Genomic DNA, 27,584 nt, shown 5'->3' with positions numbered 1-27,584 from the left:
AAATGACTGACGCCATCATCTTCCTTTGGAATTACAGCACTAAGAAGCGCCTTTGCTGAGTAGGAAGACCAACATTCTATGACCTCTTTGTTTTACATCCCATGGTCTTGCAGTCCAGAAATATCAATCTTGTCTGACTTTTCCTGTGTGCCATAGAGGAGATCTACATAATATGTAAGAACCTTGAGGAATCTCCGTTTCCCAAAACACAAACAGGGATTTGAGTTCAACAGCCAAACAGTATCTGCTAATATTAAACCATGTTAATAATCCTTTAAATCATAATCGTGTTTTTTAATGGTAAGCATTAGCTCACCAAAACCATTTTCAAAAAAAAAATCACAATATTTTTTTCAACTCCATTTACACAGTCTTAGAGATCTCTTTTAAAATGTAGTTAAGATCCGTGAAGTCAAAATTATGTAAAAAATAATGTTCAAAGAGGGAAAAATATAAAGAAAAAATTCTCTCAACTGCACATATAGGTTCTGAATGATTGTGCAAAAATTCTCCTCAGGACCTTTACAATCCCATCTCAGTCACATCTTTTCCTAATTCCAATGAAAGAACATGGTTTTCATTCTGGGCAAATCATTGAGGTTTTCATTTGTTGTTCTTATAATAGATTCAGATGTGTTTGTATGCAGTTAAGAGAGTGTAGACATTTTCTCCATGCTTGACAATTTAAAAACAAATCAGCATAGTGAGCTAGAGTAATGTCTTGACTATAGCTACTTAATAAGGGTCAGCTGATTGTGAGGGCAATTCTTGCTGAACATGTGTGCTAACAGGTTCTAGGACTGTGAGAAGGGTACAAGTGTTATACTCTCTCAAATTGTCTTTGCAGTCATTGGTAACATTAAGGAAAACATTAATCTAGCCTTTAATCCCAGAGCTAGGAAGGCAGAACAAGCAGATTTCTCTGGGTTCAAGGCCAATCTGGTCTACACACTGAGACTTTGTCTCAGAAATAAAAACATTAAGCGGCTAGATTTAATTTTTAATCATCTGGTTTGTTTGTTCTGTTTCAAATGGAAAAATGTTTTCTTTGTGGAAAAGAAAAAAGAATTGTTAGAATGGCCTTTATCTCACATTTCCCCTAAAAGTTCATCAAAATTAACCCAACTATAATCTTTCTAATAAATTGGACTATGTTTATGGCTGGCTAGAAAATACCTTTAAAAATACAGCTAACTCATGTACTCTCCCAAATAACTAATTGAAAGGTTGAATATCAAAGCCATGCCTTGTGAGAGTCAGAGATAAGTGAGTTTAGGGCACATAGTGTTTCCAGCATCTGGAAACCACTTAGAGAGAACCATCTTCTGGGACACAGGACACATACTGACACAATGGGGCCGGTCCCAGGACAGCAGGAACAGCAAGTCTAACTGCTCTCTCTTGTTAGAAAGAAACTTAAAATCCCTAAAATCAACCTGACAACGACATTGTACAGCTCTGCTGTTTTATAACTTGGATTTCTGAGTTCAAGTGCTGATTAGCTAAATTAAAAAATAAATAATGAAAAATGTGCCCAATAATTAGGCATTTAAAATTCTATTAGTAAACTTGAAAAAAGAGAAGCTTATCTTTCTGTCTGTCTGTCTGTCTGTCTCTGTCTTTTCTTTCTGTCTCTTTCTCTCTGTCTCTGTCTCTGTCTCTCTCTCTCTCTCTCTCTCTCTCTCTCTGCATGTGTGTGTATGTGGGTGTGTACACATACGCATGTGCAGGAGGGTACCTGTGGGAAAGGCTGCACAGCATATATGTACAGAGCTATGGAGACCGGAAGTTAACCTTGCATGCTATTTGTCATGTGCCATCTGTCTTATTTAATTGACACAAAGTCAGCTTGGAGCTTACCACTGAGGCTGGTCTGGTTAGCCAGCAAGCCCCAGGAATGCACCTAGCTCTGCTTCCCAGTCCTGGGTTCTGGGGTTGAACTCAGCCCTCATGGTATGTAGGCAGCAAGCATGTTACCAACTGAGCGATCTCTCAAGGCCCATCCCTATGTTCTCAAACAGAATATTCAAGTTAATATTTTAAGATCGTGTTCCACAGTTACTTAAAACATGCCAATTTCATGCTACAATGATAAAATCATATGTAATTAGTAACTATAATATTTCATAAAATACTATGAGCTAACTTCTATGTATCTGAGGTTTTTCAGCACATGGAGGTATCAATCAAGACAATCAGTTGACATACATAACATTGGTTGAAGAGCAGACTATAGTAGAAATACATAAACACACACTCTTATTAAAGTGTCCACATAAAGAACTAACTGATCATGTTATTTAATACCCCTGAGTTCTTGGAAAAGGAACCAGAGAAACATTTAAGAAACCACAGACTAAAAATCTTAATCCCAGGAGAAGGAAATACACTGAAAACTTTAATAAGGGCAGACAAGTGGACACCTGGATAGCTATGTAATTAAGGACCTCAGCATGAGACATGAAAGAGATATCATGAAGAGAAATTAGTCCCAGATTTAATTGTAAAGTCTGACCATCAAAAATGCAAAAGACATTCCATCTTGATTTTGAAATGTAAGTTTGAATACAAAATCAGAACACAACCAGAAAACACATTCCAGCTCAGTTCTCCCTGTGAAGTTGCTGAAACAAAAAGCTAAATTGAGGAGAAGCACCTCTTCAGACACTGTTGGAATTGTCAATGTGGTCACAGTGCGCAGCACAGTAAGAAAGGTTAACAAAATGAAGCAAAGAGCTAAGTTAAAATCACTAGCATTCTTCAATACAGCAGAACATTAGAAGAAGCTATGAGTTTATGCTATTGGTGCTTTTGGAAGTGCAAGAAGACAGGACATCAACCTCTGGAAAAGTACTCATAATGCTCAGAAGATACTGGCTCAGCTGTGATGGTCTAGCTCTCAACGGGTTAGAAAATATTCAGAGCAAACAAGAGAAAGATTTCTGTTGCTGGCTAAGCATAGGTTAATCTAGACAACCAGTGCTTTATTTCATCAGTTTCTAGAATTCATACTTAGTTTTCCATTCAGAAGTAAAAGCTATTCTATCTATCTGAAACAGCTGTTAATTGAGTTATCAAGTGTCTAAAGGAACAACATAAATCAGACTATCACCTTTCCTTTGTAGACCTGTAATAAACTGCACATTTTTATACTGCTACTAGAAAAATGAATAAGTAAATAAATAAATAATGGCTTCTCTAAAGTAGGTTACAATTATTCAGAGTCATTTTTCTTGCTGTCTCAATTGTAAGCTCCTTGAAGACAGGCCACTGTTTACTGCTATGTCTACTTTCCCCTGTATCTAAATATAGTGCCATTAGTATTTGCTAAGAAAGAAATTAATTAACAGGTTTCCCCAGATTCTTCTCAGAATTGACCCAACCAGTCCTTCCTAACAAGTAAATAAAAGTAATCTCCTTTCTGCAGTCCTATTACATAATAAAACACAAAGCAGAAAGTGACTTTTAGCAGCGGAAACAGCATCTGAATGCTGCCTTGGAAACTAAGAGGCTTCAGCCTGGTGGCATCAGGGCAAATAGAAAAAGGCAGGATTGAAGAGAGTGGGCAGGTGTACTCTGCTCACACATCACACCTGAGAAGGATGCTGTTTCTGGAGAAGGGAAACACCACCCTGGCTGTCCTCTTGGACCACAACTGTGTCCAGCATCCTCCTTGATGCACGTTGGCACTGTTGATAAGATGGTCATTTACAACACTTTAAGTTCCATTTTGAAGGAGTTCATCTACAGACAGTCAAGTGAGGGAAATAAAACACACTGACCTGGATCTGTTGCTGCAGGAGATTAATCTTGTGCTGCTGCTGTAGAAGTTGCTGCTGCTGTCTTGCAATCTGTCAAAAATAAAGTTCCATTAGGTTAAAATGAAATGCTTGCACCTTTGCCATTACCTCTGCATCTCCCCTGTTACTCCCTGATGCTTTGGTGTAACATCAGTGTGAAAGACTCCCTTTGGAAGGCCATGGGATCAGAGAGGACAGGGAAAGAATCTGAGCTGGTAGGGTGTCTCTGCTTTATCCAGAGGTGCAAATGACAGCCTTGTGCCCTAGCTGAGAGCTAGCTCCTCAATCTGCACTGACTTGCTGGAGACCACAGACTTTAGAAACTAGATCCTTGCAGAATAAAACAGAAAAATCCTGGCCACATTTTTCTAACGAAGATAGTCTGGCTATAAAAAGTAAAATCTGCAACTAAAAGGCTTCCTCATGTGCCACAGGTCTATTTCTGTCATTCAGCCCTGTCAGACCTATAAACATTATCAGAAGGGCATAAAAACATAGTAAACAGTGAAAAATCCTTAGCTTTTTGGATGGCACTTTGTACTCTACAAAGCATTTTTAACACAGATTTGCTGTAATTTCAATTTATCTTTAGGGGTGATGCACTTGTTCCCAGGACAGGATTTGCACAGCAATCAAACGCAGCATCTCAGGAGGTTATCTGGGTTACAAAAAGAAATACTAACCATAAAATACAAATCCTAGCATAGTCTGCCCCTGAGTAGGGCAAACACCTTTCCTAAAATGGTGGAGCTTGCTGCCTAACTAGATGGGAGCCAGTGTCCAGCTGCTCCCTGCAACCGCTCCCTGCCCACCTCACAGTTGACTGCACCCTCAGGCTCTGTAGAGGTTTCTTCCAGAATAAGCACTGCAAAGCAGGGAGGCACAGGGAGCCCAAGAGCTCCCAGAAGGACCTAGTTTCGAAGTGCATTGTGCTCAAGAACTCTTCTTTCTACCTATTTCCATAACCCAGGATTCTGAAATGAACTACAGGAATGAAGCAGTGCCGATGACTCCGGTCTCTGTCATGTTCATCTTCCATCATCCTGTCACCCCCCATCACCCTGAACAGGAGAAATACCCTATCATGTCATCCAGCATAGAAGGGCGATAGTGGGAGACTTCCTGATGCTGTTCCACGGTTTCTGGGAACAACTGGCTTGTACTGAAAGCGTAATGCTAGGATCTTTAAGCAACCACAATTTGAGAACTGGGATTACGTTTTCCCAGAGTTTAGATTCCATAGGAAAACAGAATTTAATCAGGTTAAGACAACCCGCTCTGGCTTGTTGCCACTCAAATCAGAAACGGACCACTCACTTTGCAGCTCTAGGTATGGACGCTGGAACCTTTGAATATTTATTTCCCCTTAGCAAACTGGTGAAACACCACTAGGCATCTAATATTGATGGTCCCTTGTAAATGATAAAGTGCTGCCTAGAAATGCATCGGAAACACCACAGCGCAATTACCATCATCCACTCTCCACACATGGGTCTGACACAGTGAAGTATGGTACATAAGCACCATGTGGCTCAAACTCTGAATTTTATTTGCCAATCGGTTGAGCTACATGCTCGCTTCATTGAGCATGACAACCTAGTTTTAAGTGTCATTTAATTTTCATTTTGAAATATAATTACAAAGTGTTCACTGTAAGATATCACTCGTCTGCAAATGTGTCAAGATTAATTTGTGCTAGCTTATTCACAAGTGTCAATAGTTAATTACTGTGTCATCTCTGGATGGCTAAATGACATTCTAACTTCTGATTTTTTACAGTGTTCTTTTATGTTATTTTCCATTAGGGGCTGAGTCCATATTCCTACATGTGGGCAAATACTCAAGCATATAAAATACCAGACGTCACAACTCATTAAAGTCAACAGAGCATATACTGCTCTATATATCCCTGTAAAATACATTTAACTGAAAAGATAATTCCAGTAATAATGTCAGATTTCTAAAATCTGCACATTAATTTGGGTCTGTCTGATCTAGGATGTGAGAGACTATGCTATAGGATCATTGTTATATTAATGCACTCTGGGAGACAAGAAAATCATTTGTAAAAGTGGTTCATTTTCTAAAAGACATATATTAAAACTCAGATATTTTTCTTCATTCCCATTTCTGAGTCAGTCAAGTCCAGTTCTGTGAGGAGCCATGCACTAATTTGTTCAATGCCTCATCTCATATACGCTATAGAGACTGTAACTCACCATCCAAAGCAACACTGCTTTCACATGGATAGGAATGGGTTATTAATAATTATCTTGGATAGTAAACATAAGCCAGGCAGGGCTATATTGGGGAGGGATGAGCACTTTAGAGAAAAGAAAAATCACTGGTCCAGTGAGCTGCAAAGTCCCACAGTTTTTCTAGAAGAGAATCCCCTGTTTTCTACAGGGGACAGTAAGGCCCCAGTTAGAATGAGTATTCTCTGAGTGGCTCTGTAGATGACTATACCTAAGTAATTCAAATCACACCGTCCAAAAGCAATACTTGTGGTCTGCACTGCTGCCTAGGATTTATTTTTCTTTTGCCCCCTTGAAGACTCAAAATTACTAGAAGTTTCCCTCTTCTCTCCCTCTCTCCCTCTCTCACGCTTTCTTTCTCTCTTTTTGTGCTTTCCTTTTTCTTCCTTTGAATTTCCATGATTTTATTTTCTGAAGAAAGCCTCCAACAAATAGACCAATCAGTGTGATTGCTTGCTGAGCTTGGCACCCACCCCCACATCTCCAGTCCCCTGGCTCCTTGAATTCCTCACCTGTTCTTGCTGTTGGCGAGCAAGGTCCATTTGCTGCCGCTGCTTCTCGATCTGTGATGCTGCCAGCTTTTTCTGTTCATCGTGCGCTGCCAGGAGCTGCTCCCGCAAGCTGATCAACTGGGTAATCATGGTGGAGAGTTGCCGTTCTTTCTCTGCAAGGCTCTCAGGTGTACCTAAAATGGAAACAAGAGGAAATCTCACAAGCTTGAGGAATGTTTTGCAGGAATCAGAGAAAGAGGGGCCCAATTTAGAAGGAGAACCTCTCAGACAAGAGTCTGGGACTGGGACTCTTCGCCCTATAAGTGCATGTGTGCTGTGATATCGTTAGTGCTTTCCATGCCCAGAACTGTGTTGTCACCTAGACTCTCCTTCCCTCCTCTAAAATCAAATCAAAGCAGAATAACCTACCATCTAACTCCTTTTCATGACACACACCCATCCTTTAAGCAAACCAAGAAACCTGAGGTATTTAATGGTGGTGGTGGGAGGGAGAGATATTTTCTTCAGTGGTATGGCTACAAGTCAGGAGTCCCAGCTCCCGTAAAGAACCCCTTACCTACATCCCTGTACGGAACTCTAGTTAAACTCATTGGGTTACCCACAACTAAAGAATGAAAACAAAGACACAAAAGCAGATGGGGTAGGGATGGGAGAAGCAATTCAGAAGAGGAAGGAGATGGGCAAGAGTGGAAGGGGACAGCAGATGTCATAAGAGGTATCTTCAAAATATACTATATCTGGAAAATGTGGGCACAAACAGACTATTATGTAGAATTAATATATGCTGATAAGAAACTTTAAAAAAGAAAGCAAAGTTCTATAGTTCTGACCAAAGTGCAGAAACTTTAAATATTTTAATAGTCTATAACTACCCTATCGTTAATGGCATTACCAATAGCAAGGAAATTGTAGGTGCTTACCAAGCACTATTTAAGGAATTTCCTAGTTGTGGTTCTCATAGGCTTTCTATTGTCAAAGGTCTTTCTGAAGTTCAGAGGTAAGAAAGAGGCCAATCTCTTGGCCATGGAACAAGTTCTTCCAAAAGAATTCAAACTGCCATAGGTAAGAAAGTATTAAGGTGTTGTTGTTGTTGTTTTGGTTTTGTGCTATCGATCAAGCTAAGGTGTCCAGATTTGTCCTCAAAGGCAACAATGTTGCTTGGGGGTGGCTCCCTCACCCTTTGTCATTTGTCACTCCTCAAAGGAAAAAACAGGCTGGGAGGCTGGAAAGGCCGTGCATAAGGACGAGCAGCTTAATGAACGCAGAGGCGCAGAGCACTTGCGGTATGCGCTAATGGCACTGCACAGTCTTTTATGGGCAAATTGCACAGCTCTCTTAAGTAAAGGGGACAGAATCCTTTTGTGAATCTAAATTAGAGCATTTTACCACAGTGTTAGATAAGGATTTCAGCCACTGTATTGGAGCCTCACTGGTTTCATTATAAAGAAGAGACCTATGCTTTGAAAGCTTTTCAGGAAGATGCCAGCAGCTGTCAAAGGGGATGTTTGTGAATGTAGAAGGGAGACTTCCAGCCCTGGGAAGCCCTCCCCTTCGTGCCTGCTAGGAAAGCACCAGAACAACCCAAGAAGCTAAAAATATCTTAATTATGTCTGTCCCTGTTTTCTGAGTGGTCCCCCAGGAAAAAAAGGTGTCTGGGTAGCTCTCGGCAGCACTTCCTTCAAGGAAAGACAGATGTTGGCAAAAAGGCAACCCATGTAGAAAACTTTTGGATTTTAATAACCAACTCAGGTTTGAAAACAAAAACAAAAACAAATCAGAAAAAGATCTCCCTGACTGACCTGAAAGGGTATCTATAATGAAAATTAAAAGTCAAGAGTGAAGTACCAGAAAAGGAGACACTCACTGATTATGAAAATACAACGCAAATCAAGAATGGCTCTTGGAAAGCATTAAAGAAAAAAATGGGTTTTTATTTCATCAGTGGGATTTTAGGTTTGGAGGAGGAGGAGGAAGAGGAGGAAGTTGTTCTTGATCCAGAAATATTCAATAAGAAAAACATAAATGTAGGGTGCCAAAGGAGATCTAAAAAAATAAGTTTTCATTACAATATGTAGGAATGAGAAGATACAGGAAAACTAAGGAGCTCATTTATTTACTGATATCATTTATTTTTAATTCAGTAAATGTCTTTTGATGGAAACAATGTGCCAGGTACTATATCAAATAATCATTATATGAATGTAAGCTACTACTGAGGAACTGCAAGCAAATCAAGTATGTTAAGGGAAGTTGACCCAAGCTTAGAAACAAGTTCAAGGACGGAAACCTAGAAAAGCAACAATTTAACAAGAAGAGCATGCATTAGAAAGGTAAAGAGTGGCAACACCTTCTGATAACTACCAGAAAATAGGAAACATTACCACTGCAGGGGAACTACAGATAAGGGAAGGGTTGTGAGTAGTAGGTGATCAAGAGCTTTCCAGAAGGGGAAAAAAAAACAGACTTAGGCTCTGCATGTGAATGCTAGAGGGTATATGGGCTTTGCTGTGTTTCAGAGATTAAATAAAGGTGATTAAATATGAATAAGGAAAATAAAGGAGAGAGGCTACAGAGGCAGGGAATGCCATTCCACACAGAGCACGTCTGCTGGGAAAGCTGCACAATCACCAACAGTGTAAGTAAGGAGGGCACTCTGGCTGGCTGAGGGGAACAGGATGGAAAGTTCTGAAATCAATAAAAAAAGTGTGCACCTTTTATTGCCTATGTTTTGAATCCTATCTTTAATCCATTGAAATTTTCTTCTCACACCTGACTCTATGAGATGCGTTAGGAGGCTTGTAGAAACTGTGTCATTGTTCCTGGGTAATAAAGCATCCCTGGGAGTGTTTTGGGTACACAAGTTGGATTTATGTTTATATTTTTCAGTGAGGATGAAATTTTCCCTTCTCCAGTTTTAAAGCCTTTTCAACAACCTTTCATTTATTTCTCTTCCTCTTCTGCTCGGTAAACAGAGAAGCTGAGGTAGTATGTAAATAGCAGCTTCTTGTTCAAGGAAGAGCCAACAGAGCTATCTATAAATGCCTGTGTGACTCCAGGATGTGACCTAAGTTTACTGAATAACACCAGTTAGATGAATCATTTTGCAGAGTATAAAGACAGTGAAACTGTTTGATTGTAAACATTAAGTATGATTTAAAAACTCTTCCATTGGACCTAGCCATGTTTTTAAGGAAAATAAAACAAGGAGAAATAGTATTTGTAAGCTAAGGCTTTAGGTACTCAGATAACATTATCACCAAAAAAAGTCACATTTTTTCCTTAAACTTAAGTAAAATTTATCCATAGATCAATTGATCCATTGATAGCTGATAGGTAATTGATGGGTGATTAATAGGCATATATGTAGAAAGATGGTACATAATAAATGATACATAGCTAGACAGATATAGATTGTAGGTGATAGGTAGCTAAATGATAAATGATAGCTAAATAGATTTAAATTGATGAAGTGTTTACCTACTCTGCTGTTATAAAAATAATATCAAGTGTGAGGCATGGTGATCTGAACAACCTGAGAACCCAGGTTATTTCATCCCCAGACACATTTAGTTGAACCGGGAGCCCACCATTACCGAGAAACTAGAATGCTCAAAGTGGCTGAAAGAAGAGGCAGCCAAAGGGGCAAACAGGACTCCGAGGTACAATCAGGGAGTGCTAGGGAAGGCAGCGATTAATAAGATGCTTCTTCAGTTAACTTAAGAATATGTGGGGAAAATCTTACCCTCAGTCACATTTTGAGATCTGACCAAATCAACTTAGATTAAATAAATAAGTAAATAAATAAGATGGGAGTCTGGGATGAGCCCCATTTCACCAGGCCAGCAGAGGTCATCTGTTGCCTAACGTCATCTGTTTCATGTCTTTAGACTATCTTAAAATGACTCTCAGACGCACTGCCAGAAAATAGCCTCTTCTGCCTCCCACACAAAGCCAGAGGTAGTTTCATAAACCACAAAAAGGGAGCTAGTAAAAAAGCTTCTGTACACAGCTTTTCTCCAAGTCAGTGCGCCTGCTTTTATTGTGTGTCACACACAGGATGCGCCTGACGGTCCACCGTAAACTGTATCTATCTCCAACTGCAGAGACAGAGCTGCCAGCTGCAGCACGGTTTTTCCTTTCTCTCTTTCTTTCTTTTTTTTCTTCCATGGGGTCATCTTTATCCCCAAACCACATCTGTCTTGAGTTTCTCTCGGATTAGTAAGGTGGATCAGTGCTCCCCGGGGCCTGCTCCAGCTGAAGTATTTTAATTTGACTAAACACCTGATTTATTTTATCTCTCCGATGAGAAAGGCAGTTTGTCTTAATAGAGCCTGTCAGCCCACAGCCCCATTCACAGCAATTTACAGGCGGCCGGGGACGCGGAGAGAGAAGAGTACTGCGATTCTGTATTTTACCCTCCTCTGGAAAGCACCTAAAAGCAGCTATTCACTGCTACTGCATGTGGCATTTTAGAACTGAATTAGCTTTTTATTCAAGTAACTACACTTGTTGTGAATAGCTTATCTGTAAAATTGCTACATTCACTACTGATTTTATTAACCTTTGGCTCTATCACAGAATGGTCTTCAGTTAGGAAAGACCTTTAAAATTGACACTTTTTTTTCCTGAGGGGCCTTTATTCCAGTGACTTCAGATTTACTGAATTTGATCCATTGAATTCTTTACCAGTTGTAGTTAAAATTTTGAGCCTCAATAGGAAGTCAATAGTGTGTAAATAAGGAAACACTTTTTAGAATGTAAATATGGTGGCAATTTCCCTCATCAAAAGTTTTCAAATACCATCTTTTATTATAACAGTTCAGAATCGCCCCTCTAGCCTTTTTTGGTCAGAATCAGAAGAACCTAGAAAAATTAACTAAAATAGATAATTTCTTTTTTAACTTTTACAAATCTCTCTTTGGGCTCAGCACCAAAGAGGAAAACACAAAATATATAAGAATCTATGTAAAACAGTTAATTTATTTTTTGGTTTAAAATAGAAACCAAAAGTCATATTTAAGATTAATTTAAATTTCTTTCCCCCACATCAGTTCATAAAAGCTAGCACTGTAATCTGCCAGCTAATTTTGCCCATACAAAACCCATATAATTACAATTGGTGGCACTAGAAAGAGAGCTAGGCTTTAGGAGGCAAAGGCGGGCTCCAGGGTCGAGCCGTGCAGGGCAGGGTTGGGAACTTTGCATGTGGACCAGCCTCAGTTCTTTTCAAATAGCTCTATGCCTATGATTTGTAGAACACAGGAATCTTTGTAGATAATCCCCTCAGCACTTAGTCGAAAAACAGAACACTACTCTCCCGAGGGCTAAATTTTTAGAAGAAAATGGAGAAATGTGCACAGCAGTCAAGTGAAAGACAAGAAACACTAAAAGAGAACAGGGAGGGAGGTCAGAGGGAAGGAGAGAGAAAAGTTAGGTGAAAGACCTGAGGGGTGGGAAGAGGAGGAAAAGGTGAAGAGGAAGAGGATGAGGAAGAGGAAGGGGAAGGGAAAGGGGAAGGGGAAGGGGAAGGAGAAGGAGAAGGAAGAGAAGGAGAAGGAGGAGAAGGAGAAGGAGAAGGAGGAGGAGGAGAAGGAGAAGGAGAAGGAGAAAGAGAAGGAGAAGGAGAAGGAGAAGGAGAAGGAGAAGGAGAAGGAGAAGGAGAAGGAGAAGGAGAAGGAGAAGGATAGAGCACTAAATTAAATTCTGTGCATTTCCCTGTATGCTTTTCCTTTTCTAATAAAACAAGGGGCTGTGTTGTTAAAGTAATATTTACCAAGTCAAATAAAGCCAAGGGCAAGTGGCAGCATCTAAAGCAAGTCTGAGGGGCTATAACATGAAACAACAGCTAACCAGCCTGCTTCATTAGATCCCTGTGCCAGTTACTTTAACAGACTTGATAGGTCACAGTGAAATTACAAGACTGCAGCTACGAATGCCTGCTGGTGGCATTCGTATAATAGAGCAGGCAGAGCTGCTGGAGTGGGGTTCCAATGCAGACAGACTTTTCCACATCAGTCCTAGAAGGATTAAAGCACTTAACAGTAATTTCAAAGTGACACCAGTCCAGGATCTCAGTCAACAATCCAGAAAGATTTTAAATTAAGTTGAAAAGAAAAGCTTTTACGAGTCAATTTCCAGGTCACGTCTAATTGTTTTAAAATGGACATTGTTTGAGAAGAAAGCTAAAAATATAATGCCGATCATAAAAGAAAGCCACATTTGATCTCTCCTGCCCTCGGATAACCTGGTCAAGCTGCTGCCTTTCCTGGTGCAGCCCTGCATGCATCAAATGGGCTGTGATCTCGCTACTTCACAAGCCCAGTACATCATTTAGCCCTGGCTGTTTTTGATGGAATCTTCTTTTAAATGTCACAAAATAGGGCATCAAAAGTCAACAAAAAATAAATAGGGTGAGCTAAGGAGACCCACAACACACCAGAAGATTCCTTGATAAAAGTTATTTTATGATGACTGCCTGAGAAAGGACCCCTGTCCCAAGGTCCCAGCAGATAATTGAGCCCTGAATCCAATGTAAAAAGCTTTCTACTCTAAGGGCCCCAGCACATCATAAAGATAAAGGATCTCAGAAAAAATCCAACAACACAAAGCCCTCTATTATCTTATCAAGCTTTGGTTACAACAGCTGAACCAATAGGAGCAAATCCTGAATGACTTTTCAAAACAGCAGAACACTGGAATTGCTTTGTTTTCTCCTCAGTCGGCTATTGTCATGGCTCCCATATGCTCCCATCCACTCCTCAGTAAATAAAAAGTTTAATAAATGCAGCAATTGTGCTCTTAGGAATGACCTCAGGAGCACCACACAGGAAACTGGCCTCATGGATTGAGACAGAAGCTTCCCCTCCACCACCCCCCCCCCACTAAATATATGAGAATTTCCTTTTCAAAATGTAAAGAAACCTAATTGAAATGTCTTTCAAATCTATTAAACAAGAAACAAGAAGACCCGGTCCTTCCTAAATGAAGACCAGTCTCCTGTCTACGTCAGGCACACTCACCTCTCCTTAACGTCCCTTCTTCCTGGCTGTAAAAGGAAGTGTGTTTCCTGGATCAACTGAGGTCTATTCATGTTGCAGATCCTAACAGAGCAAGAACAATCCATGGAACTCTGCCATCTGGGCTCCCAACCTCACAGCTGGGCACCAGCCCATTGTGCTTTATTATCCAATCACTTTTGGGTCCGGAAATGAAGGCATCCTGACACATCTCCTCTTCAGTAGGAGACAAGCTGCTGTGGCAGTACTGCTAGGTGTGTGTGCTGGGCAGTAAGGGCTATGTCTCCATACCCCACACATTAAAAATGATAATTCTGCCTTTCAGAAACATGGGAGTCTCTGCTACTGTGTGGAGAACAATGAATCATTTTGTTTCAGTCGCCAAGGTTTGCAGACTTGGCTTCTTTGGACAGTCCATCATATCTAGGACTAGGAAGGGAGGAGAAAGTCAGACAGCCCTATTAAAGCAGCATTGCCTGAACATCACTTCCGTTACAGTATTAAGTCCATACCCTAAACATGGCATTGTTGACTTTATGTCACAGATGAACAGTTAGATCAACTGAGAACATAAATAACTTGACCATCTCACAAAGCAGTTGACTGGACTTGAATCCAAGTCTTTTCATTTCTAATTCACACATGTCCAGAGTTAAAGCTACCATCTCTCTGCAGGCTGGAAATATAATCAGGGACTATCTAGAAGTGAAAAAGCAATGTTATAAGGGACCCAGCAAGGACCACCGCCAGGTAAGTAGTAAAAATAGACAACTGAGCTTTTTTATAGATAGTTTTTTATCTTTTTAAAGACTAAAAAAGTTATGTAAATGCATTTGTATGTGCACATGAGGACAAATGCCCCCTGAAGGTTCTAGAGCTTCAGCTACAAGCAGTTGTGAGCCACCCGAGAGGATACTAGGAACTAAACCTGTGTCTTCTGCAAGTGCTGTCTCTCTGGTTCCAGAAACTGTTTTTTTTTTAATTAATTATTTTATTTTATTGGTATTTTCAAGACAGGGTTTCTCTATATAGCATGACTGTCCTTGAACTCACTCTGTAGACCAGGCTCTTCTGTAAGAGCTGTCTCCTCGATTCCAGAAACTGTATTTTTTAATTAATAAATTATTTTATTTTATTTTATTTTATTTTATTTTATTTTATTTTATTTTATTTTATTTTATTTTATTTTATTTTATTGGTATTTTTGAGACAGGGTTTCTCTGTATAGCCTGGCTGCCCTGGAACTCACTCTGTAGACCAGGCTGGCCTCGAACTCAGAAATCTGCCTACCTCTGCCTCCTAAGTACTAGAATTAAAGGCACTACCACTGCCCATCCAGAAACTGTTTTATAAGGAGAAGAAATATACAGCTTCTCTTTAAGATTGTACTTGCAAAAGAATTTTAAAAGCTGTACTAGGAAATCAAATAGACAAAAAGTTCAGCAATGAACTTTGATGGGATGTCAATGTGAAAACAGAGCTGGACATTGAGTGACAAGTCTAGAGTTCCTCAAGAAACGAGCAGCCTGGCTTGCAGAGAAGACACTTTACATGCTTATTTTTGAAGCATACCCTCTTCTCTCCAAACAACATATGGCCTGCTGGTTCCAAGCCCAGACACAGTGATTATGCAGGCCACGGCATTCTCCAACATTCTCTCACATTCCAGATACAATATTTACAACACCCATGAACGTCTGAGAACTTCTCAAATATTTGCATGTGTCAAGTGTCAAGTGTGCTACTACCCTGGATGCAGTGTTTCTGTAGACTGAGACAAGGACTGGCCAAGAGATGGTTATATGCAGAAACCTCCTTGCAAAGTCTGTGAAACTCCTAGGTAGCACTGAGGTTGAAACAATTTATACCAGCATAACATACATATGCGCGCGCACACACACAAACACATACATACAAACACATACACACACTCCGCAGGTATATTTGCCTGATGTAAATCGGGACAACTGACCTAATCCAACCTCACCCATCACACAGTAAGAATAAATTCTTGGTAGAGGGCTTTTGTTTTTATTCTGGTTTATGTTTTGTTTCCCTTATTCATAAACATATACGTGTGTGTGTGTGTGTGTGTGTGTATAAAGGAACAACTACACCACTGATTCATATATATATATATATACATATATATGAAAGAAAAATATGTGTCTTTATGTAACCATATGTGGCTGGTAGTTTCCAGGACTACTTGAGCACCTGACCTGGTAACAAGCCATTCGTGCATCCCACCCTTTGCAAGCTCAGATGATGAGTCCGTAAAGGTTCATATAGTTGCAAAACTTTGCTTTTTCTTCCATTGTTATTTCACCGTTAAATATGGATGAATAAACACATATATTCTTTTCATTATCAGCTTTCACTGATACTATCTTCTGGTTAAAATAAGTACTACCAAATTCATCTCATCATTCTTTTAAAGACAGACTACATTGAAAATGCACCTTGGAAGGCTTCTTACTAGAAATTCATAGTTCACATATTCAGAATAAAGGAATTGAAGTATGCCAGAGACAGAAAGACAATTAAACCTGGATCCAGAAGTGACCAGGGATCTCCTATCACAGGACATTGTTGAATATGCTAAATTACAGTATGAGAAAAATATCCAGAATATTCTCTAGCCTTTTCCTATTTTCTAGCCTAATTTCCTAAAATTAAATTAAAAGTTAATGTATGTTTGTTCAACTTATAAACAATAATTTCTTTATATTCTCATAATAAAACATTCATTCATAAGTACGTAGAAAGCCAATTTGAGGTCTTAAAGGAATCATTTAATATGAATGTAGATTCCAAAGAGAGCTTGGAAAGAATTTCATAAACTTGTTTTTAACTTTAAAATATTCCTGGTTTTAAATTGTCCTTTCAATAAAAAATAAGTGATTTTAACTAATGTTGTAACATAATGGCAATATCTGAGTGTGACTACAGAAGCAAGATATTCAAAACTCACAGAGAATAGAACACTGCAACTACTGGGGTGGGAGACAAAACACATCAGTGATGGACATCTCATGCTGAAGAGACAACATCTGGAAGGTAGTAAGTACATTCACAGAAGTTGAATTTTAGTGTAGACTTTTCTAAAGATGGCATTTGAGAACATGTAACCCTCAAGTGCAGACACAGACACAGACAGACCGGTTCCCAGCCCGAGTTTAAAACCTGTTCTGCTGAGCAGATAAGAATGCATCATAGCTGCACACAAATGGATAGGGACGGTTGGTAGCAAGGGAGGACAACTGATCATCAGCCATTATACACTTCCCACCTGAGTGCAGCCTCCTCGATGGAAAGGACTGGGTCACCAGCATCTCTGAGAAAAAGATGCAGATGCTACGCTGACTAGCACTTCTTGGCTCAGTAAAGTTGAAGGGACCTAGTGACCAATTCTAAATCTGGAGTTCACAAAAATGGTTGGAGGTGGGCAGCATTTATCATGCCAGAGGGATGGCTCTAAATCCCTGGAATCCTTGTGCCCTATGTGACGTTCTCATAGTCTGGGGGCCACTGTAACTAAGGAAACCTACTGGCCATCTCTTATCACTGTATATACAGCACTAGACTGAAAAGGAATAGGTAATTTAAGGATCTTACACATTAAAGAAGTTCATGTTTAGGCTAATAATTTTTGAGCACTTATGATGATCCCAGTCCCTACTGTGTGCTGGGGTCAGTCATATTTTTATCTGTATTTCAACAAACTTGGAAAAGAGAGAATGACAAAAGGTGAAAACGTGTCCAAGATCACATGGATGTAGTTTGGTGAGGCATTACTCTAAGCTACCTGTTCTCTTCTCAAGCATCTGTGGATGTCTCCCTAAACTGTTGGCAGCTTCTTTCTGTTTCATTGAAGTGCTGAGATTCAGAAAGGACTCAGTTGTCATGCAGAGCTGATGTTTATTTTTTATGTTCCGTGACAAAGACAATTTACCTAATCTCATTTTTGGCAACAGTAATATATAAAACCATCTCTCTCCAGGAAATCACAGGGTTGATTTTTTATTTGGTTTTGCTTTGTTTTTTAAATAAAAATCCAGACAACATCTAGTTATCAATGATTTTATACATAGTACTCAAGAAGTAATTCTGTGTTTTTAAATTTTTAAATACTTTATTGGTAAATACAATATTAATAGGTAAGGTATACTTAGGAAAAATATAATATTGACCTTTATAAACATAAATGGAGAGGACTGAATATGCATTAACTCATTTGAAAATACTCAGAAAAAATGTTATAACTAGAAATTTAATTTCGAACTATTTGAACAGTTTTGTCAAATAATTCTATGACTATAAACTTTAAGTTAAGTTAGAAGTCCCATTAATGGGAGGACTGTATGAATTACATAGTCTAAGCAGTTAAGGGAAACATCTTAAGGGCTTTATATTATTGATTAAATGATCTCTAGAATCACTACTTTCAAGAAAATCGGTGTATGTATCAATACCCTGCAGCTAGAGTCCGGGTTCCAATTCTAAATTACTCAGAAATGGGGGGAGGGGAACTGTCAAAGGAGTCAGTTAGAAAGCTTTAAAAGAAAATGGGTTGTATGAGGAAATTAATTTTTTTTTATTTAAAAAGTTGGAAGAATGAGCTTTATTGTGGTCCAGATCTAACCAGACTTTGACAATGATCCATACCAGTTTTTCCTAACATTTTTAAATCAAGGTATTATCTATTACCTTATTAAACAAACTATATAAAGTCAATCAGATGAACAAAATCTCCTTGGCTAATGAAAGTATGCAGAATGCAGGAAGAAAGCTGGCATGTTGCACAAGCTTTTATATGCTATCAGTAACCCTATCTGAGAATCCAACTCTACTGATCAAGAAGAATTTTAATTAATGGCGTATTGGCAGTTTGTCTCCAGTTTAAACAATCTCAAGTGCTCGTTGACTCTATGAAGACAATGCAATTTCCCATCACACTGACACATTCATCTGTGGATTTCTCCCTAAACTGTTAGAAGCTTCTTTCTGTTTCATTGAAGTGCTGAGATTCAGAAAGGACTCAGTTGTCATGCAGAGCTGATGTTTATTTTTTATTTCCATGACAAAGACAATTTACCTAATCTCATTTTTTGGCAATAGTAATATATAAAACCATCTAAGGTCCTTGTTTAAACGTCTCATAACTTGCTCAATCTAGGCTCTGCAACACCTACAGCAGACTTAGGTGGGTGGGCTTTCAGAAACTATTTGTTGAAAGGAATTCTGTCCTGTGAAGTCACTTGGACAATATATCATTAGTGCTAGGTTATTCCTTTCATGAAAGGAGATGCCATTAATATTATGTCAATAATGTAAGTGTGAGATTTAGGACACCTGGTAAATCTGGACATGGAGGCACTCCAGTTATAACTTACTCTCAGTAACATTTTCTAAATAATATCAAAGACATAAAACATAGAATCCATAGTTGATAAATAAATGCCCCAAGTCCTACAACATGAATCCACACAGTTTGCAAACCTGAGATACAGATGATGGAATTTTATGAAATACGTGGTCTCAATTATGTATTTCAAATATGTAGGAATTTATAATAAAAGTACATTATGTAAATATATAAATACATAGGTAGACAGACATGACTTATGTTAAAACTAAATCCACCAATGAACCAGCTTATATAATCTTAATTCCATGATTTCTGTATTGTCATGGATTTTGGAGAGAATTTTAATTTAACATGAACAAAAATAACCTCTGGATTCTTATGAAAAGTGATTCCTGATTATAGGAATTTTCAGAGTATATGGAAATTTTCAGAGTATATGGATTTTTCTCTTTTAGAAGAAAAAGATTTATAGTTTTACTTAATGAACTAGACAACAGGAAGCTGCCCATGCAAAATATAGTGATTATCGAGATGCCAATATTTTATAGCATTATATTAATATAAACCTTAAGTTTGACGTTAAGTACATGAAGAAAGTATAAATACATAAATAAATGTGATATTTACATTTGCTCCTTAAGATTCTAATCCCATAGGCATCCACAGTAAGGAAATAATAAGACAGAGACTAGTCAAATGTTCCACCCAGCATAGAAAAGGGTAAAGCAAAAGCTTTCATAAACCAGTGAGAATGGCACCAGATGTAAGTGTGGCTAGAACTTAGAGTTCAGAGGTGTCAGATTTCATGGCTTTTGGATAAATCCCTTATAACATCATCTCTCCCTATCTCCCTAATCTATATAGCAGCATTAAAATATTCATACACCAATATTAGTCCAAAGATTCTATAAGTAAATATCGAGAAGATTAATAGCAAAATTGCCTTACCAACTCAAAAAGTAACTCCCATATGATGAGTAGAGAATGACTGTCTTGGCTGAGCCCTAATTATATTTTCAAGTTCATATCTCGTCAGTTCTAACCTGTCAGACACTTCTAATAGTCTCAAGATAAGACATCTGAGGGATCTGTATAAACCACAAGGAATAGTCAGTGTAAGAAGTGATGGATCTAAACCAGCTAAAATTGCTTAAAAGGCTCTGTGCTAACAAAGCATAGAATAGCAAGGAAATCTACTGAATACACTTGGAAGGAGAAACAATGGCTCTGCCTGGCTGGAGCTTTGTAGATGCTGCTCCATCAGATCCTGCGGCAATGCCTTACGAACTTGCTTCATACTGTGAAGTTCATAGTAAGAAAGGAAATGTAAGAGGCAGTGGGATCAATTTTTTAAATGAAAAGTCTGAATTACTAAAACATATATTAATTAATAATTTTGAAGACTAGAAAAATAAAGAAAAGCAAATTCAGTAAACACATGCTTGGCACCTTGGGTTTCTTTTCCTCTCCTTTCCTCTCCTTTCCTCTCCTTTCCTCTCCTTTCCTCTCCTTTCCTCTCCTTTCCTCTCCTTTCCTCTCCTTTCCTCTCCTTTCCTCTCCTTTCCTCTCCTTTCCTCTCCTTTCCTCTCCTTTCCGCTCCTTTCCTCTCCTTTCCTTTCTCCTTTCTCCTTTCCTTTCCTTTCCTTTCCTTTCCTCTTTCCATTTTCCCCCTTTCTCCCCTTTCCCCCTTTCCCTCTTTTCCCCCTTTTCCCACCTTTTCCTCCTTTCCCCCCCCTTTTCCCCTTCCCTTCCCTTTCCTTCTAGAACAAATTCAATTAAATAGTAACCATTAACATTTGAGAAAAACTTGGTTTTTCTGACGCCCTTTTTTAAAGCAAAGAATTAGTCAAGTTCAAGTAGAAAATTGAGCAGCCATGTTTTTCTGTGTGGCAGAAAGAGCAACAACCGAAACTCTGGCCCAAGAAACTCACACTGCAGGAATTTGGGGCCATGTCTATTCTAGACAATAAAGTGTACTTTGGATTCAGACAAAAGCACTTCTACATCTTAATTATCTTTACAGCAAACCAAACATATGGGCAAGCAAAATATCAGAAGTGGTTATGGTCATATGTGAACACTTGAGTCCATTCCTGAGCTAAACTTAGACATCTGTGTAGATGCCGATACGAGTTCTAAGTGCAAATAAGAGCACAGGTGAGGAGCTGACAGCCACTAGCCCCATCTCCACCATTTCAACACACAGCTCAACAGTCATTATAGCTTAGATCACTCGGGAAAAACTAAGACATATTTTCTTGATGTTTCAAGAAATATACAGCAGAGGTTACCAGCAGGATGGAGTGATATCCTCCTTTATCTCACCATTAAAATTCAGAGCTGCAATAGATAGCCTTCCAGGCCACCAAATCTTCTAAGGTATAAAACAATGCACAGTTTAGTGTTTTTGAGTATGAAGTGACTCATTTAGTTCTACTTCCCACTGAACTGATAAAATGGTAAAACACATTTTCTGCAAACAGGTGTCTAAACTTGCCTAAACAGGTGCCAAACGAGACCATGTGAAAACTTTAGTTTGCAGTACAGTGTGATAGGAAGGAATACACTATCTTAGAAAATGTGTTCATGAAAATCAACCAGACACAATAATAATCCAAATACTGAAAAGGGCTGGCAAGTGCTTTGAAAGCTCTCCTGATTCCAGAACAGAGAAGCGGGAAGAGGTGGATGGAGGAACAGGGGGAGGGAAGAGGGTTTATGGGACTTGCAGGGAGTGGGGACCCAGAAAAGGGGAAATCATTTGAAATGTAAATAAAAATTATATCAATAAAAAAAAGAAAGCTCTCCTGTTGTCAACTATAATTACCATTTTATATCATAGATACCACAAAATAGTAACATGTTATAATAATAACTAAATTTAGCTAATCCATAATACATATATTTCAAACATCAATATTATTGACACTTTTGTCATTTTAAAAAACTATAATAGTTGATATTGATTTCTCTACCAATTTACAAATGATGGGACATACAGGTAGGACATATGCTATACTCATAGAATATAAAGCCAGACCTTGAACTCTTAACTCAAATCTATTTGCTTTGCTAATTCAAAACATGCACACACACACACACACACACACACACACACACACACATTGGTAGTTATGTTGAAGAGGCAGAAACAGGAGGATCAAAGTTCTCATTTAAAACACATTGTTCTTTCTTTCCAAATTTTAGTATGTGAATTTGCTTGTGTGGGGGCACATATCCATGTGTGTACATTCCTGTGCACGAGTATACACGTGGAGGAGGCCTGAGGCTGACTTCAGGAGCCTTCCTCAATCTTTCTGATCTTATTCATCAAGGTAGTATGTTTCAGATGAGGGTGCTGTAGATTAATCCAGAGCTCATGGATAAAACTAATCTGGCTAGCCATTTTGCTCACAGGATCACCTGTCTCCACCTTCCAAATGTTGGAATTACAGGAGGGGACACCAAATCTGCCCAGCATTTATGTGGCCTTGGGAATATAAACTCTAGTCCCCATTCTTATGCAGTGAGCATTTTAACCACTGAGTCATGTCTCCAGCCCCCAAATACACTGTTCTTTTAGACGAGTATCTGAGAACACTTTCTTCATCTGGATTTTTGGAGCTCTCATTGGCATCAAAGACCCATCTGACTAACTATTCCATTAGTCCCAATCAGGTCCTATGTACAGCAGCAGCCTGGGGAGCTGCAGAAGGAAGATAATGTGGCTCTGGGCGTAGTGGGTGTGCTCTCTGTGTGTCTGTCTCCACTGTAGCTCTCCGTAAGCCAGTAAGCTATTCACACAGACCATCATACACCTGAGTGTGCAGGGGAAGGAACTTCATGCAAAGAAAAGCACTCCCCAACACTCCCCATGGCTTCCTATACTAACTCTTTTACCAGATGCAGATAAGTTTAAAACCTATCTTATCTCTTCAAAAGTAATTGCAAAGTCTTTTTTGAAAAGCATGCTTAATCCAGTCGTACACTCATAAAATCACTGTTGGAAAGAATCAAGGGATCATTAAACCCCACATTTTATACAGCAGCTAAAAGCAAGAGAGGGAGGGAGGCATTGCTGATATCATGTAGTTAATTAGCTAGTGCAGAGTTAGGAATGGAATCAGAACTTTTGTGTGCATTGCTGGAACTTGAACTCAGGGCTGGTGTGTGCCAGGCAACCTGCAGCAGGCCTTTTCCCAGCCCTGGTCATCAGATTCACTGGGTCTCGGGACAGATTCTTTCCACCAGCACAGCCTCATTGTTGTCATTTTAAAAATGAAGTTAAATAATTCACTTTAATTTCCCATTAATCAACTTTGCTAACCATTTTCCTGCCTTAAAATCAATGTGAATGCTTTACTTATTATAGCAGATTTGAGTTTCCCAAATATACCATATAATCTATCAATGAAATGCCAATCAAACGACAGAAGCGTCATGAGTGAAACAATGTCCAATTATACCAAGACTTTCCCTCTAGATGCTAGAGACTACAGCAAGTATTAAGGTCTTCCCATTAAGCTGGTCTTAAGAGATTAATCATAGTTTGAATGAAATGGATATAACAAAGTCAGATACCTAAAACACACACATAAACCTGTTATGACTTGTTTTATCTTTTCACTGTATTGACATTTGCCTTGATGGTGAGAAAGCAACGGCAGGTGAAAGTGCTGTGTATTAATATGACTTAAAGCGACAGCACTGACCTCCGCCAGTGCCCCCATGCATCCCTGGGAGAGCGTAAGCCCACACTTTAGTAACAGGCTGGTTTCACTTAAAACTTCTTGATAAAACAGCAAAACAAATTAGTTTTTAAAGTTCAATTTGGAGTAGACTTTATAAAATAATGGGCATAACTAAATGACTGTATTTTATTACATGCCAAAATACTATTGTCTAGAGGAAAAAGCATGCTAGTGATGCTGAGACCTGAACGAGGCCCTTTGTCTCCAGCAAACCACATTCTCTTGAGAAAAAAAATCAATGCTAGGCAATAGATATTTATTCAGATCTTAATTTTTAGTATAAATTTTGAAAAAAAATAGAGATTTTGAAAAAATAGATTTTAAAAAATAGTTCCACATTTCTTAGTCTTTGTAGTTTAGAACAAGTTATTTGTTTGTTTCTAGAATCTTGGCCTTCCTACATATAAGATATAGACTATCTACCAAGAGGAACTGTTGTGAAATAATGCTAGATGTTTTCTACGTTCTTCAGTTAAGAGTAAATAAGCATCGTGAAGAGCCATCTAGGAGTAGGTGGAGCTATGGGTGGTGGGTGTCTGCCGAGAAAGGGAAAGTCCATCTTTCCCTGCACAGGTTGTCCACTCACAAGAGGTAAGCCCTGGGAACTCATTTACGTGAACAAACACTAAACAGACTCAGTAAGTTGTGTTTATGTGTGAATACAGATGCAACAGTAACAAAGAAGAGGCTGGGATCTTCAGAGTAGAAAGAAGTGGGTGGAACTAATGGAAAATGAAAGTACAGGAGCAACCCACATGCAGTGCACAGGTATTCTCCAAAAAAAAAAAAAAATATTTAAAAGCATGAGAACACGGAGACTCTATAACCTGAGCACACTGAGGCAAATGGCAGCTATCAAGTGAGAGCTGGGTGAACAAAATGCGGTCTAAATCTGCAGGATTTGATAACAAAGGATGAAGGGCAGTCATGGAAGATGAAGCCAAAGAACTAAGCGGGTTCACGTGAGTCATAATCTCTTTGACAAAGATCTCCTTGGGCAGAACTTAACGTACAACAAGGGACCCCACTGGACTCTGGGGCTGGCTGCAGTATAAACTAGTCCAGAGGACAAGCAGATGGGTACTGGAATGTCAGGTCATCATAAGGTCAAAGTCGACCCACCCCCAAAATCAAGAGAGGGAGTACATGCCAGCCTCCCAGGCCTCTGCTCCTGTTCCTTGTCTCCCATTGCTCCAGACCAGAAATCAGTCACTACTGACATCCATAATGCTGGGACGTGCTGCAGAACCAGGCTCAGAAGGATTAGGGCAGGGACGCGGTTTCTGGGACAGAGTTGCCATTTACTGTTAGAAGCCAGAGGCACAGTAAATCTGGGAAACAAAGTCAGGAGCACCTTTTTATCTATGATGAATATAAAGTTTTCATATGAGAATGAATGACAAAAAGCTGGCTTTATACAGTTGGAACTAGAACTGTGCTAGAGAAACATGAACTCTAGCTGTCCAGGGTTTGCAACACTGAAGAAGATATGATGGGATTCTGTAAACCCAAATGACTCTCCTTCTTTAGTACACACTCCTCTTATTTTCTTGAAGGAAAAAATAAATCATAATTTGACCAATTCCTCTTTAACATCCTCAGAAGCATAAACTAAAATCAGTTATATGAATGTTGTTTTAGATGCTGGGCCTCTTACAGATAGGGCCTACATTTTAGCCATCTTTACATTCCTAACATCTAGCACATGAGAGCTTCCTCCTAAGTATCATGAGACTGGAAATACAGCTTGGTGGGTAGAAGCATTTGTTGTACGTATATGAATGGGGCCCCTAGCTCCCATATAAAAGTCCAGGGCATAGTCAGGTTTATGCGCCTGTAACAACCCCTGCAGTGTCAGGAGAGGGGGGCCAAGACAGGAGGACCATGACTCACCAGTCTAGCTCCAGTTCATCACATACCTTGTTCTCAAGGGAAGGAAGTGGAGAGTGGTAGAGCAGGAGAGCAGTCAGCCTCCTCTGGCCTCTACATGTGTCCCACACATACATGTGCACACATATCCAAACCTATACATATGTGTGCAGGCACACACATACACACACACATGCACACTCAGACAAATGAATGTGGCAAGATGAGTAGCACTGATAAAAATATGAAGAATGAACTGGCATGGAATTACAGGCTGTTCGTAAAGCGCTGTCTGCAGTACAGCACTAAGGAAACCTGCTTGCTTCTACAGAGAACTCCTCAAGCACAGCCTCTCTAGGGTTCTCATTCTTTCTGAGGCTGCAAGTCAAGAGGAGGACAACAGCCATACTTTTAAGGGCCAGTGTGAGGAGGCTAGGCAACTCTCAAAGCTTCTGTGAAGCAGACAGGGGAGGGACTTGAGAGCTCCTTGCAGCTCTGCCACTGGGTGGTAATAAGTCACATTTCTCTGGTTGTTTGCTCTGCTCCTGCAGCACAGCCCACTTCTATTTAAAACAACAACAACAAACAAAAACTACTTAATGGCTTTGGTGTATAGTAAATTTTTATCAGTTCAACCCATTTTATACTGTAGCCACATGAGTTTATACGAGGCATGTTCAGGGTTGTTTTGTTTTCATTTTATATAAATTATATAGCAGATATGCAATTTTGCAGTTTTCATTTAATGTTTCCAAAACTTGTACCTGTTGGTTTCTGTAGCTCTTTCCCTGTGTCTATGGTTTGATTGCTATTAAAAGCTACACTAGAAGAACATTCTCCTGTGTATACAGGAGTTTCTTTAGCTTAGAAATTCACCAACACAGAAGTGTTCTTCCCGGTTTTGCTAGGTGCCAAGCGACAGTGCTGAGAGGAGGTGACCTGCAAGCGCTTCCTTCTTCCACTGACTGCTGGCCTAACTGACATGGAACAGTGTCTGTCTGTTGCTTTAATCTGCACTTCTTTAATAACTCTTTCAATGAAGTGTCTATTTTATGTTTACTCAGTTTGCACCTAGCAAGAGATGTTGGTCACATTTATTCTGGTTCCATGACCCTATTATTCAGGCCTACCAAGAATTTTCACCAAAGACAAGAAGCAGCACTTTCAGCAAAGGAATTTTGAGGTCTTTTTTTCCAGAAGTCATCTTTAACAATGACTTCCTCATTGTTTAAAATTTCTTCAGGGTAGTGCTGGTCTTTGGTAGACTGGGTTTATTTTATTTCTAGACCCCAAATCTAGGATAAGTGACCTCACATCAGTGTGGACAAGGAAAAGGAAGAGGTGCCATGTGTAAAAATATCTCTATTCAATGTTAGGAAGGCAAGCTGGCAGAATTTTGGAGATCAGAGGAAAGAGTAGATACCTACAAACATTCTCTGCCTTGGAGCTTTATTTACTTCAAAGAGAAACAATGAGTATTCTATGTCCTTCGCTTCCTCGGTAGTGTTTCCCTTAGGATGTCTAATCTTTCTTTCACTTTGGACACTTTACATCTAGCACATATTTAAATACACACAATCAGAATCAGATATAATGAACAACGCCCACAGGTAGCTGGAAGCTGTCTAGTTGACGGTTTGCTTTTTTGTTTTTTAAGATGCAAGAATGGACTTCTCATCTGATATGGATGGAGATAACTTAGAAAAGTCAATGTGTGTTCCCAAGTACACACACTCATGTGAGGGAACAACTCTACTCCACTGCCACAGACTTGTATCTGGTTATAATCCATTCCAGTGAGAATGAAATACATCTTTGAGTAAATACACATTATGAGCACTGATTTCAGAACTAGCCTCACATAATAGAACTCTTCTAGCAAAATCCTATTTCCAGAAACCTCACTAAATAATATTATTTCTTAGCATCTCTATAGTATATTATCACAGAGGCATGTTATGCTGAGAATACTTATACTTCCACTTTGATAGTACTAGAACATCCTCTCAT

At 39.2% G+C, this 27,584-nt stretch overlaps 1 protein-coding gene across 9 annotated transcripts in view; it reads right to left on the bottom strand.

The window, feature by feature from the left end:
• The window catches only part of Sox6 (SRY-box transcription factor 6), a 449,973-nt gene that overhangs the window by 179,642 nt on the left and 242,747 nt on the right, over positions 1 to 27,584 (bottom strand). For all 9 annotated transcript variants that reach the window (XM_052200776.1, XM_052200792.1, XM_052200801.1 and 6 more), the window contains 2 exons: positions 6,568 to 6,740; positions 3,783 to 3,851 (listed from right to left, as the gene is read on the bottom strand). In XM_052200776.1, coding sequence (XP_052056736.1) covers positions 3,783 to 3,851; positions 6,568 to 6,740 — 242 coding nt within the window. The remainder of the gene's footprint in view (positions 1 to 3,782; positions 3,852 to 6,567; positions 6,741 to 27,584) is intronic.

This window comes from Apodemus sylvaticus, chromosome 1, assembly GCF_947179515.1.
Source record: "Apodemus sylvaticus chromosome 1, mApoSyl1.1, whole genome shotgun sequence".
Taxonomy (NCBI): Eukaryota; Metazoa; Chordata; class Mammalia; order Rodentia; family Muridae; genus Apodemus; species Apodemus sylvaticus.
The sequence above is the reverse complement of the archived record's forward strand: the minus strand, read 5'-3'. Positions and strand labels throughout refer to the sequence as shown.